This window comes from Larimichthys crocea, chromosome VI, assembly GCF_000972845.2.
Source record: "Larimichthys crocea isolate SSNF chromosome VI, L_crocea_2.0, whole genome shotgun sequence".
Classification (NCBI taxonomy): domain Eukaryota; kingdom Metazoa; phylum Chordata; class Actinopteri; family Sciaenidae; genus Larimichthys; species Larimichthys crocea.
Genome location: NC_040016.1, coordinates 24,474,884 through 24,490,007, shown reverse-complemented (window position 1 = coordinate 24,490,007; position 15,124 = coordinate 24,474,884). Strand labels below are relative to the sequence as shown.

Here is a 15,124-nt window from a genome sequence, read left to right as displayed (position 1 = left end):
AAGTAGAGAATGGAGGGAACCGGACCCGACTCTCCAGCAGCTCCCTGGCCTCCAGGATACCACAGTGGCAAATCAGAATCTAAACCGACCCCCACCTCCTCCACCCATACCCCAAAACACCAGCTTCCTCTCTCTGAGAACTGTCAGTCATCAGAGAGAGAGAGAGAGAAGAAGAAGAGAGACAGCGATTAAGAATGAGATGAGAAGATGAAGTCGTTTATATTCACATCATTACAGGAAACACATGGACATGAATACTGGAGATGATTTGCTGGATGTGGCATGTGTGTTCACAAACAAACTTCAGAGGCCAAAAGCAAAAATGTCTGTCCAAACCCTGACATGGGCTCAGAGTGGAGCCAAAACTATACATACATACATATACAGTTAGAATGCAGAATGGATACTGGATAATATTCATTTTGATATCAAAGTAACGACCTGGGCGTTACAGAAGTGAGTGAACTCAAGCTAAGTCAACTAAATTGAAATAGTCTGAATTAAACTAAACTGAACAGAAAAAAATTTAATAATCCAAATGAAATTCTGTGGTCTCAAATAAAGAGCAATCACTAAATAGAAATTAAATCAACTGAAGTGCAGAGCTGCATTTCAGCTGAATTAACGTGAACTGAAATGAACTGAAGTGACAGATGTGGACATGCAGTATGTGCAATTAAATTCAGTCCACCACAAACACGCAAGCTTTGGCTGATCTGTAATCTGCCATGGATGCTCTGAGGATGGGCAGCTCAGGCCACAACCACTGTACTCATCATGAACTGATGGAGAAGGAGGAGGAGAGAGGATGAGGGGTGATTTAAGGACAGACAGGAAGAGTGGAGGAAGAGGAAGGAAGAAATGACAGGCAAGTGATAAACAACAGGGAGAAGTGAGAGGGGACGATGGGGAAATGAGGCGGAAGTAGATGATGTGGAGGAGGGAAAGAGAGATACATGAAGATAGGGGGAAGAATGAGAAGAGACAGGGAGTGGATGAAAAGAGGGGAAAAGAAGTGATGCAGAGAGTATCATCAGTTGGTTGTACTACTACTAAGGATTCTTTTAAACTCACATGTATGCATGTAAACATACAACCCAACAAATGCAGATTTATTTGCTGTATCATCAGAAGTCTGAGATGGAACATGTTCTGATCCAGGTTCTTATCATCTCGCTCCTATTGCAATTCTCTCCTAGTGTGCAGGCATCCAACCTCTGCAGTTCATCCAGAAAGCAGCCCAGCCCATTTTTACCCAAATTACCCAAGTTCTCCCACATACTCCTCCCAACCCTGCACTGGCTACCAGTGTCTGTTCAAATCTGATCCCTGGGATCCTGCTACTTGCCTACTGTTCTGCAATTGGCCCAGGGCCATCCTACATCCAGGACAGGGTGGAACCAGACACCCCAGCCTTTCCACATTGCTCTGCTACTGCCAACAGGCTTGCTACTCCAAGCAACAAAATCAAGTCTATCTGACTCACCTTTCTCAAACATCTCAAGCATCAGATTTGCAAAAGAGCGTGCAAATACATGGAAACAGAAATATACAATACTGTAGTATCAATGTATGATAATGTAAGATAATCATAATAAGATACGATAATCTCATGCATTTAATAGAACAACCTCATTTATGAGCTTGTTTAATTCTTAAATTATTAATATAATTATTATGAATTATATTCTATCTGTGTTTTGGTCTTGTTGTACACCACATTCCACTGGCACAGGAAGTAATCACTTAACATGTCATGTACAATGTGAGTACTGCATTCATATATAAACCTGGAACTGGTCCCTTCATTTGAATTTCATTTACAGACTGAAAGTTTTTAATATGATGGTATCACAAGTGTATATATTGGACACATTAATGGATGAAAGTCAAAGTGTGTGGTGGTGAAGACACAATGAACACAAGAAGGATGGACGTACTTTACATGAGACAGACAGACAGACAAAAAAAATGCAACATCTGGAAAACAGAAACAAAAAGTGCATGTATACTCAAACACACACGGCAAAAACCAGATAGAGTCTGTGCTCCTCAAGACAAACATCCATGCACATCCACAGACAGACATAAAAAACAAACACACACACACACACACACAGAGAGAGACATGAGTGCACAGTCTATTGACCAGTATTTGTCACTTGCTATATATTTAGCTGGGAGCAAGTGAGAGGCTTCAAGTTGGCGGCGCTCAGGCTTTTCTAGCTGCAAGTGTTAGGCCAGCTAGTGTTCACTCGACTTTGTCAATCCCCTGTCAACTTGTAGCTCTGAGACATATCCTCTGCAACACACAAGAGACAAGCTGCCCCCTCCACCCACCCCCCCTCCCCTGCTGCTGCTCACCTCCCAATGCAGAGCCACCAGGAAATGGCCGCTACCACCCTCCAATACCCCCCAACCCACCACCCTCATCTCCTGACAAAAGCCTGCTTGGCTTCTCCATCATTCCTCTGACAGCCGAGGGAAGACAGCTTGGCAGCATCTCTCTGTCTCGCTGCACACACAACTTGTGGCCGGTGAAAATATTAGCGCAGAGCTGATGTTGAAGGCTGCTCAGGGTTCTGATAAATAGAAAGCAACAACCAAAAAAACATTCTCATATATTTGTTCTCTAATCAGATAATTAATGGAGCTCTAAATATGATTTTATTACCTTCAACCAGTCAGTCAGTGACATGCCTACTTTGATATACTGAGATATAAAAACTGTAAAGTCTGATTCATTTCTATTCTAGTTATCTAAACAAAGGCAGTGGGCAGTTTAACAGACAGAACCTGGTTGGTAAAGAACCAGGCCATGGCCCAGTCAACATGTTTGGATCCCTGATTTACCATAGCTGCTAAGCAGTAGAATAGCTTCTTAGACAACATACAAATCTTAGATAAATTATCAATCTTTCTTAACTTCATTAGAAAGAAATTCATTGTTGATATACAAGATATACTTTTGTCAGATATTAAAACTTAGATAATGAAAGTTCTCTAAAATCGTGTCTATCTGCATCTGTGTCTATCAACTTAAACATGTCATGTGTTCTTAACTGTGTCTGCTTCACTAGCCTCAGTGCAAAGTCCCAAATGTTGAATAAACATGTGTCATATGTGCCAGAGTTCAGCTAGAATAACGACCACGTAAATTTAGGCCAAAATAGAGTTGCAAGAAAAATTTACTGTAAAGTTAAATCATATTATATATTGAATTAATCTCCAGAATTATTATGTTAAAAAATATACATTATAATTTCAGTCCAATTTTCTGTTTTGTTTTGTCAAACCAGCAGTCAAAACACAAAAATATTTAATATCACATAAAAATATGAAAAGCAGAAAGCCTTCACATGTCAGTGGATAGAACCACTTCTTGCTTTAAAATGATGCAGAATAGTCAGATATTAATTTTCTTTCATTTGACTGACTGATTCATTTAATAACCATCTCTGTAAAATGTATATATGAGCTGACAAAGATAGTTTGAGTGCACAGTACAGTGTAGAGTATGCTCTACAGTAAATGGATGACAAAGAAACAAGGCTACATTTTATCCTCATAACATCAAATAAATATCAAAATATATTAAACCACTAAAGCCTGCAGCTCACACAGCTGCATTGACAAAATACATTTCCTTTCGTGACTGGCAACGTGACAACCTAAAGACAAGTGATGCCACTGCTCATTCAAACACCTAAGCCGCTGTTACAGTGTACCATTTGTTGTGGTTGTGTCTCACAGTAAACTGTGTAGTGAAAGCATGCCTCTGTTATTACGTGCTTACCTGAACCAGCACAAAGAACCTTTTCTTCCATCTTTTCCACACATTTTTGCCAATGGCCCAAAGGTACCTGTGGGAATATAAAAAATAAATGAATAAAAAAAAAACACTAAGTCGGCTGTTGTAAACTGGATGAAATGTTTCTGCACTGCCATGACGTCTGATGCACCGGGCCGTATCTGCAGAAAGCACACAGAGTGGCAGTGTAGTGCCTCTACTAACCTCTCCTGGTAAAATACCATTACTGCAACCAGCAAGCACTCATGTTTTAAGAGTCATGGCACGTTTCCAAACTCATTCTTCTGTTCTTTATTTAGTGTTTTTGTTTTAGCTGACAGAACTTTCTTGGGGCAGACATTTGTCATAGCTGGAAAATCACAATACTGTAACTAATATCATCAACAATGCCGCTTTTCTATGTAAGTGTCCTTGTAAGTGTCTGTGAGGCAACACGGACAGTACCTGAGCCCCGAAACTGGAACATCTGAAATGGGATGCAGCCATCATTACCTGCGTATGCCAGGTAAAAATGTCTGCTCTGTAATAATAACTCAATAATAATGAAGCATAGATTATGGGCAATATGTCAATGATTCTTAACGTTCATACTGGACTGGGCAATATTATGAACTCCTCACATATTTTTTTTTTTACATAAAATCCTTGACAGTAATACACATTATAGATTTCTAAGGACAATTATAAAGGACTTTCAGAAACTATCTGAGAAACTATGATAATTAATGTGAATCAGAACTGACCTTGTTATTGGTTATGTTGGTTATGTTTCATGAATTCCTTTGACTGATTTTTAACATCCTTACTCTTGTGAAGCACAGTGACATTCCTCTGTGAAAGGAGCTACACTAAATAAACTTGTTACCCGTTCCATCTGTCCTCAACATCCAGAATTCTTATTAAACCTCTGAAGGAAATATTGTTGTGGCTTGGTCTTTGCTGCATATCACATGTTTGTGCCGCAGAGGCTGATGAAATCAGAACACAAATGAAAGAGCTTCATTTGATCTTTTCACAGATCAACTGTCTGATTTATAGGCTGTGGCCCTGCAATACACAGGGAGATAATAGTGCTAAGATATAACACATGATAATTCATGTGTTATATCTTATGCTGACACATTGTCTAATTTAGGTCAAGTGGTGATTTTTATATTTAAGACTCCCCAAACTCCTCAGTGTAAATCACTTGCTAAAGTTTCTGTTAAATCTCCCATTAGAAGTGTCTTACTGTTAAAGTATTTTCACTAATGACTGGTACATCTGCCCCATACAGTATATATCTATAGCTGGAACATGCCCATAAGTTACATGTTTTATTGTGCATCAGATGGAAAATTCTACATATTTCTTCCATGAATTTCAGGGTATTCCAATTGGTATCTCTGGAAACTTTGAGAGCAACACTTTGATATTAAAAAGGTCAATAATAATTTGAAGGTGCAGCAAAATTTAGTAAAGTAAAAGCCACAGATTTGAAAGCAAAGGAACAAACAAATGACAGTACTGAGGCTTGTTTCGAAGGACAGAAAAGGGCTTTTGTTATAAAAGAACATCTGAGGGTGAGGACCCCGGTTTGATTTGTCTCTGCTACCCGCAGCCTAACTGTCGGCCTCCCCGCTTTAGTCCACTTCAGCTTGCCTCAGCGTGCCTTTCCCCCCGGTCGCTCCCAGAGCTGCTTCTGCCTGTCGTCCTAAATAAACCAGCATCCATGAGGCAACACGTGAGGGCCCTCCCTGTGTGCTGTGCACAGAGCGGTAACAGTAACAGAGGCGGTGTGGGCACTATACAGGGCAGCCCAGCAGCCTCCTCCAAGGCACCCAAAAGAAAGCATATGGAGGGGAGTGGAGGGGGTGGGGAGGTGGCAGAGTAGCAGCTCCTCGAAGCTAAAGACAGAGCAGGAAGGGTGCGTGTACCATTGAAGGCAAAACACTGCCACACAACTCCAGTTGGCATTTGTTTTCCCCTGCAGACCGTCACTGTAGGCTTCCAGTCATTAACCTCCCTCATGATGGACGGTCAGCGCTGTCCAATCACATGCCTCATTCATGTTTGTTCAAATGTGTCTTTGTATCTGAGGAAAAGCACCCATAGTCTTTGTTACACCATGGGGACACCACATTTATCCAACCATAGTCTTTGTCTTGATGCTAGCAACAACACCCCAGATGACTTTGAGAGTACAGAGGTACAGAGCCCCCATCAGCAAAGAGGTCATGCAGCGCCATAATGACCCATGGGTGTGGTCATACCATCATCACGGTCATGCTCAGTTGTGGTAACACTTGTTCACAGTGTATGCTTGGCCCAAGACCAGCAGTCTGACTGTGCCATCAGGTAGGCAAGGTACACTTTCACTGGACTTTAGAGTGAATACACAGACCTACATTAGCTTAGAACTCTGCCCAGCTCCTGCGTGTATGTTTAATGATTGTAACCAGAATGCTTTCATTGGTTCTTCTTTGTTCATTACGTGAAAATTTAATCTGTTAGAGTGCCTGAGCTCGACCGAGCCATGAATTGTGTGAGCCATGGGATAACTTCTTAAATAGGGCTGCTTCATTGAGCTCTGATAAACGTCCACATCGGCAGTCTTACTCATTTCAGTGCACCAGTGAAGTAATCAAAGGGAACACAGTGTCTTGTTTATTTGGATTTAACATCTCTGACAATGATATTGCAGAGTGTAGATTCATGTCCAGTCTGCCACAGACCACACACACCTCCAGCTACACTCAGTTATTCTGAACGTTTAGACCTCACAGCAGACAGCTTGACATGTCACAGCAGGAAAAATACAAATGCAACTAATAACAGCAACAATGGCTCAGGTACATTATTCAATTGAGCCAGCACACACTATACCAAGACATCCTAAGTGGAATGCAGCCATTATTAATGTTTAACACACATAGCTCTCATAAAGGTCTGTTAGGTTACACGTCATCAACTGACAGACAGCAGATGTTTTGACACAGGTGCATTGAAATAATGCTGCATCCCAATTAGCTTGACCAGTTCCATCCCTGAAACAGAGATGTCATTAATATAATGTGATATGTGACCGATGATAAGTCAGTCAGAGGGACACGTGTAAATGGTCCTACATTGCATGTTAAAGAACAGGCCACACAGTCCTGAAGAGAAGTGTCCAGTTCAGTCAAAGATCTTTCATCATCTTTAACAGACCCTTTTCACGACATGTCGTGCTTCCTTCCTTCCTGCCTCCTGCTGGCTCTACTATTAAGGGACCCAGAAGTCATGTCAGTGGAATTGTATTGGTATACTGTGAGTCCATCACTATCACTGTATAAAATGTGAGCCTATCCTCACAAATATCATTTGTCTTACTGCTGTGGAAAATGAAATCTGTGCAGTTACAACTGACAACCACAAGAGGGAGGCAGAACATTATCTTTTGATGGAGGCAGCTGTAGTAAAACATCTTTCAGAGTGCTGTACACTGAAGTTTAAAGATGCAGTGATAAGACACTTTGACAGCTACCATAGGTCTGTATACTTCAAGGACTCTACAGGAACACTTTGGTCATCTCCTGACCTCAACCAACATAAAACTGCTTTCATTGACACCTGAGAACTATAGGGCAGAAAGAATAAACAGCCTATTTGGTTTTTAACTGAACTGTTATACTTGTTCAAGCACCTGTATTGACCTTCCCCCAGAAAAGATGAGAACTTTTGTGGCCAGTACCACCCTGATAATATCTCTTTGGTACTTTCCCAGACAGACACAAGAACCATGAACTAAGAAAGAAACTTTAACCAACAATTTACATTTGAACAACACACAGTCACAGCCTGGAGGTGGAAATGAACCTGACACCTAATCCTCAGTCTTCTGTTTGTCTCCTGATCAATACATATTTATGAATGCTGCCTTCTTTAAAAAGAGCAATGCTACATTTCAGTGCTATGATATCATTTCAGAACTTTATGAACCATATATATATATATATATATAAATCTGATACATAAGAAAAGAGTATCCATTTCATTTCATAATCTTTGGGAACAGCATCTCACTTACCCACAATGCTTCATGTTCTGTGGTTTGTCCATGCGAATGGCCAGTTTGATCTTGAGGTCATTGTCTGGGCAGCCTTTAGACACGGTCATCTTGTGGAGCTCAGACTGTTTGGGACTGTTGGGAGTCGGATGGAGCACAACCTGGAAGAGGCAAATAATAAGCTATACAACATATATATGTGTACAGAGGTGGTACCAACTAAAATGAATGAATGAATTATCATTTCTTACCTTTCCTAGCTCTTTATCTTCCAGGGCCAGCACTCCTGTGCTTTCAGTAAACAGCTTCACCTTCACAGCAGGTAACGGCTGGGTGGTGGTGAAGTCACCCTGGGTACCCCAACTACACACACACAAACACACACACAAACACACAGATACAACAAGAAAGAAGGAAAACAGAGACCTTAAGGCAACATTGTACAACTTTCCTACCATAAAGTGACAGATCATTTTTAAATCATTTTGATGCTACACTGACGTGTAATCAGGTGAAAGTTGTCTCGTTTCTGTGTCATGTCTTTTCTCCCATGCGTCTTTGTGCTCCATGTAGAAGCTCCACCAACTATTTGACTGACGTCTTTGTGCTCCATGTAGAAGCTCCACCAACTATTTGACTGATATGGTGAAACTGGATCATATTTTATGGATAAAATGTGGACAGTGAAGTAAACTGCTGCCAACTGTAACTGCTGTTAGCTAATGCTAGCTCAGTTTGTTAGCTGGGCTGTGAGCTCAGAGCACCGGGGCATTGTTAGTGTTTGTACCACAGGCGTTGTGGACCACCGGGAGGAGGAAGGTTTCAGGCACAGGCTGTGGGACTGACTTAGTCGTTGGCAAGAGCCTAGTGAAATAAAAGGCTGAAAGTCTGAAAAGAAATTGGCCACTTATGCATTTCAATTACATAGAAAATTTCCATCCATTTGAATCACATAGTTTAATATAAATGAACTAACAAATTTAATGTGAAGCAAGTAATAAGATTTATGTAATAGTACTAATAAACTCAAAATGACTGCATTCATTTTCTCTGTTGGGTTTGAGAAAACACATTGGCTTTATTAATACTGAATGCATAAACCTGGTTACTGTGCAGAAGAAGCACATTGAGTTTGGAATGTTTGGAATTAACCTGGATTTGGAATAAACCTGCCTCCTGTGTGTACTACTCGCAGCTGGAGAGGGTCAGCCTACTATATTCTAATGTCTGACATAATGATGGTACTTGGAGAACCTAATATCATCTGAGGTGGTACCACAGTGGAACACTGATTTAATACCACAGCTTTTCAGACCAAATCGAGTTTATTGTCACATAATCATGCACAGAGCTACATTCAGCATAGCCTAATTCTTTCTCTGCAATTTAAACTGTCCTAATTAGGATGACTGTGCAGCACCCAGGAACCAACTCCACCTCTAAACAAGCTCAGAGGCAACAAAGTTCATGTGTGATGGTGGGGGAAACCAGAACACCCTGAGAAAACCCATGCAAGCATCCCCAGCCAGGAGTTAAAAGTTGTTGTTCTCAGGAGGAAGCTCTGCATTTGGACCTTTCAGTGCCAGTGACTCATTGTGCTCTCAGGTAAGATATTTGTGAATATGGCCCCTGGTGGCTAAAAGTTAACAGCTAAGAAACACAGCAGCTGCAGTGTGTTGCTGCACCTGTGTCAGTGTATTAACAACATGACATCTGCTATGATAGAAATTCATCCACTGGGGCTTTTCACATAAAACACTGCTGCGTGTTTCCTTGTTGTTTGCATAGATTGATATGAGGCCTGTGCTTGACTGACCCAGTAATGATGTTTCCACTGGAGAAGACCATTTAACATCCATCTGTCCCACCCACATCTCAGATGTTACTCACATCCTCTTGTGTGCAGAGCACACAGAAACTCAAGTCACCAACAGGCAGAGTCAAATAAATATTGTAGATGGAAACAGCAGTCAAGTGGAGGTTAGATGAGAGAAATCAAGAGACTTTCTATTTGCATTTCATCTATTAACCCAGCCTGGCATCACCAAGGTCCACTGAGGAAATGTCTGCACAAATGTTTGGTTGTCTGAATCACTGACTGCAGAGTCCGTGACATTCCACAGGATTCTGTGTTAAGGTTCACTATAAAATATTAAGCTGCTTAACCAACCATCATACTAAGAGAAATATAAAGCCTGTAGAGGCCATGGCTCTAATTGTTTTTTAGAAATGAATTTCTTGGTTAACACACACACAGTCTGTTCTCTCATCCCAACATTTATCAGTCTATTTCCCAAATGATAACAAGCTTTGTTATCTCATAACTGACATAACCCAAACTGTCGTCTGCTCTGCTCAAAAGGAGATCAAATCACACTGCCTTTTCCTGATTATTACAGATTCTAATGTGGTATTCATTTGTACATTAGCAGACATAAGGCAGTCTCTGCCAATTATGTTTCCTCTCACATTCGACATGAGCAGATTACAGTTATTATACTGCTGCAGCCTCCTGAAACTGTGTTACTGTACTGTTACTGAACAAAATGTCCCCGCAATGTTCCTACAGGAACTGATACTAACTGATTAACAGTGTACAGTGGCCACCAGCCAATTAGACACAATCTTAGCAATATTGTTTAATATTCCTTTAGGGACTAATAATGTTCCTGTGGTAGTCAACAGTTTACTTAATACAGAGGGGTGAGAAGGGGATTTTTTAAAAATCTATACATACCATAACAAATAATAATAATAATAATAATAATAATAATAATAACAACAATAATAATAATTTAACTGAGTCAAGACAACAGCTTATGAAATAAAATAATATAAAATAGGCTCAGAAAATATTAATTATATACAGCTGCTTTTTTAATTCCACAATTGTTGTGAAACGATGGTGGCTGTCAAAATATTTTTCTCAACAGTGCTACTGCAGGCTGCATGAAGCTTTTTAGGCCTGTAAATGCAGCATTCTCAAAATTATCTGAATTTCAACTACGGTGTTTCTCTAAATTACTGTAAAGAAACTCAATTCCCACAAAAACTGCAGTGGTTCTAAGAATGTCCATTTGTGTTACACTTTCTCAGTCCTCATATTTGCCAGAACACAAAGCCAGGCTTGATTTTTGTTCAGCGTCTGCACAATTAAAGAGGCCAGCTGACAGTGAGAAGCAGTGTTTCCAGCCAGGATCTAGTCTCCTGTGACAGGCCATTTTCCCATCACTTACTCCAACTGTACTCATAGAACAGCTTGAACTATTAAACACTAACAAACAAGACTTAATCCAGAGGAACAGGAAGTGTAAGTGATGAGAGAATGAATGAAGCGTTGTCACTTTAATTGGTGCTTAATTATGCTAATAATAATGTAAATGATGAAAAGGCAAACAGCTTTGTTTCCTCAGTGAATCATGTAATAAAACATTCCTCCCCCTGACTCTAAACACTGTGGAGAACAAACTTTCTCACTGACAATATAAGATTTTCATCCACACATGACAATGTGTAACACAGTCTGTCCCTGACCTAAAATCACAGGGAAGAGCCCAAAATATAAACACTTGATTTAACATGAAATTGCCTGAGACTAAACCTACATGTGAATGCTAGAGGAGGTCGTGGAGGTGGAGGTGAATGGTGCCGGAGAGTTGTAGTATGTACACTGAGCACCAGCCTGACTATGTCCTGAAAAGCTGAATGAGATAGGACTTGGGATTGACTGATATATGGAACCTGACTATTCACACCTGCCTGAGTCATAACAAAGCTCTATTTAAAGCTTCAGTGCTCTATTCACAGAATATGGCAAAAATAAATATAATATTGATAATAAAAAAATAAGACTTTTACATCTACAGCCTATGTTAAACCCTCATGTTTATTTTACTGTAGGCCAGAATGGAGAAACCAAACACTAGCTGTATATCAGGCGTGTTTTTCAGACACCTTTCTTCCTTCAACATTTAGTACGAGAGGCTGAAATCAACAACTACACCGTTAGATGCTGCTAAAACCTACACACCTACACACTACACACACTTTGTTTTTGATACAAGTTTGAGTTTCAGAGGGCACAATCCTGCACAACACTACAGGCATAGCACATTGCACATAGCATTCATATTTGATCATGGACACAGAGTGGTCGTCAGGTGAAACAGTTATTTGACCAGTAGATGGCAGTATGTAATTTTACTGAAGCTCTGTTTACTAAACCCGTCTCAAAAAAGCTTCACTTACCCTGATGTGGAGTGAAGGTGTGTGTGTGTGTGTGTGTGTGTGTGTGTGTGTGTGTGTGTGTGTGTTTGTGTGTGTGTGTGTGTGTGTGTGTGTGTGTGTGTGTTTGTGTATGTGTGTGTGTGTGTGTGTGTGTGTGTGTGTTTGTGTATGTGTGTGTGTGTGTGTGCACACGTGCATGCTATACATACGTGGGTTTCGAGGCCTCAGCTTGGTCTGTCTGCAATTTGTGTCCCCCCTCCACCTCCATGGTGCAGTAAACAATTCTGTTTGGAGCCAGTGACTTCAAACCCTGCACCTCCATGATCACAACCTGCAACAGACAAACACATACACACAAAGAGAGGGGGGTGGTGACACTGGTGACTCTTAGTGTTAACTTGACTGTTACTGAAATAAATGGCTGTCAGGCAGTGAGGAAAGCAAAAGCAAGGACAATTAAACACTGACAACAAAATATGACACATCATTATATCTCCGCCCATCTTTACCATCACTTACATTATAGGTGAGGTGTAACAGAATACAGGAAGCACCATTGATTGAATTGTGCTAATGACCCTGAGAAAAATAAAGTAACCTGCAAAATAAAGCTTGTCTTGAAAGCAGCTCAAAATGACGTGTACGAACAGGAATTTAGAGAAAGAAGATAATAAAGCAGACGCTGTCTCTTGAGATCAAGGTTTTGTCAGTGTTTTGTCAGATGACTGCATGAGTGCTGCTTACATTTAAGGCTTAGTGCTCAGTGCTGTGGTAGACAACATGTATGACCCTCCATCTAAACAATATTGTATCTATGTGCAGTTTGAGCATGAGCAGCGTCAGTGTGGAAAACAACATGTTGCAGAATCAAGTTCAATTTGTTTGTTGTCATGTGACAATTCCAGTGAGGCAGTCATTGGTCATGATTCATCTTAATCATGGACCTGAGGTACCAGGACATTCTTCATTTACCCACACAGATTATCCTCTGTGAACTAAATGAATCAGAATCAGAAAGAGAATCAAGTTTATTGCCAAGTAGGTTTGCACTTACAAGGAATTTGACTTAGTGTACTGTAGTTGGTGCAGAATAAACATTAGGTAAAAAGAAAAATATAAAAAAATATAGGCAGATAAAAAAGTATTAAAATATAAACACTATAAATATATATAGAATATCTTCTAAAAACAAAGGATCTGTAGTGCAAGCTAACGTGCAAGTATATTACAGTATAGTTCACACTATATTCACAGAATGCTATAAATACTATAAATAATACTATAAATGTGCAGATAGATAAATGAATATATAAAATGCTGCTCTTGATGGGAAATATAAAGTATTTTTTTTGTATTTGAGTCTGCAGAAGAGTTTTATTTGTTTGCTCACTTCAAAGCTGCAGAATTCCAGTTTTGTGAGCTGAGAACAGAGTAAACTCATTTGTCAAATTGTCTGACTTCACTTTCAGAATCAGCCAAAACAGATGATTAGTGGGAAACATGTAAAACTGACTTACTTACATTGTAAATCTCAACATGCTCACTTTCAGATCTTGCAGATTGATTAGTGTTTCTGCTAATCATCTCAATAGTTCTGTCATTAGTAAGCTACTATACTATACATGTGTCTAGTGGATTTATGTTGACACTTGAATGAAGCAGAGAATTGTCTAAGCCTCTGGGAGCTGAAGCCAGTCTACTGAGCCTTGCCAGACCTCGATGAGAGAAGTACAAATGGTGGGTAGGTGCTGCCATGCTAAAGAAAACATTCATTGTATGAAAGATAGAATTTCTCCCACCTCACCCACATTGTATTTTTTTATACTGTAGATAAGATGGAAAAGTGCCTCTTCTATCTGAGATGTAAGAAACAATCAACGGGAAGGCAGTCAAATAATCACAGGCCTGCTTGACTGTTCTGCTTTGTGGACCCATGTGGAGGATAAACACTCACAGAACCTGCACGGACACAGGATCTGGACAGGCAATTTATCAAGTGAATAGTGAGGGGATACTGTATCCGTCTCCTTGTCCTTTTCAATATAGACCTGCCTGTCAACCAATTACGGAGAGGTTCAAAAAGTCTGTCAGTCAGTTGAGATCCTGAGAGACATTTCCTCTCATTAGCAACTCCTGACACTCCTGACAAACCATCCATGGTTCATGAGGAAAAACACTGTGGTGGATTCATATGACAGCGGTTGGGCTGAAATCAGAAAATAGCTTTTTTTGACAGTTTACTCCAGGCAACAGGAACAAGACTCTTTATGTCTACACCTGCACCACCCTGACTATCAGTGCCTTGCTTACAGTCTTTTGCATTGCCAAATTGTGTAAAAATGTGTTATGTGTGACACATTTCTACCAAAGTAGAAATATTAGAATATAGAAATGATCACCACATGCTCTGCAAAATACTGGAGGTTTGTTTTTGCCCCATGGTGCTACAGCACCACTGTAATAGCACTATGGAGCAGTGTTGTTAATGTGTGGGTCTCTGTTTCGTTTGGATCCTGCTCATGAGGACACAGGCGACATGATGCACTTTCATGCTGATGGTTTTACGCTGTTCCATTGATTGAGAGTCTGAGGTAGTAACTCACCAACAAACATAGCAATGCCTCAACACAGATAAGGAAGCATGGATATACTGCATGCATGGATATACTATATGCTTGAGGACTGAACATTGCAACATGTTTGTTAGACCGCACAGTTCTTACTCTGTTAAGTCCAAGGCTAATCTCTCTAAATTTTCTCTAATCTCTCGAAGTTTTCAGGTGATCAGAGGCTCCTCCTCATTGTTTCCCTCTGGCACCTGTTTGGAGGCCTTTAGAGCTCTGGGTAGCTCCACCCACACTCTCTCTCTCACACTGCAGCTTGGGCCTGCTGCAGTACCACCAGCCTCCACCTTTTGTCTTCATGGTTATCCTTGGTTTTGACTTTTGGCTACAATAAAAGTAACTCTAGCTGCATTGGCTGTTGTTTGTCACCTTTGATGCTTCCCAAGAGCCGGGGTCGTAACATACTCCCGGAGGATGATTCTGCTTTGGTAACTA

At 40.4% G+C, this 15,124-nt stretch overlaps 1 protein-coding gene across 3 annotated transcripts in view; it reads right to left on the bottom strand.

Moving 5' to 3' along the window:
* The window catches only part of LOC113745798 (calcium-dependent secretion activator 1-like), an 86,812-nt gene that overhangs the window by 16,683 nt on the left and 55,005 nt on the right, over positions 1 to 15,124 (bottom strand). For all 3 annotated transcript variants that reach the window (XM_027278833.1, XM_027278831.1, XM_027278832.1), the window contains exons 6-9: positions 12,275 to 12,396; positions 8,090 to 8,201; positions 7,860 to 7,999; positions 3,797 to 3,863 (exon numbers count right to left, since the gene is read on the bottom strand). In XM_027278833.1, coding sequence (XP_027134634.1) covers positions 3,797 to 3,863; positions 7,860 to 7,999; positions 8,090 to 8,201; positions 12,275 to 12,396 — 441 coding nt within the window. The remainder of the gene's footprint in view (positions 1 to 3,796; positions 3,864 to 7,859; positions 8,000 to 8,089; positions 8,202 to 12,274; positions 12,397 to 15,124) is intronic.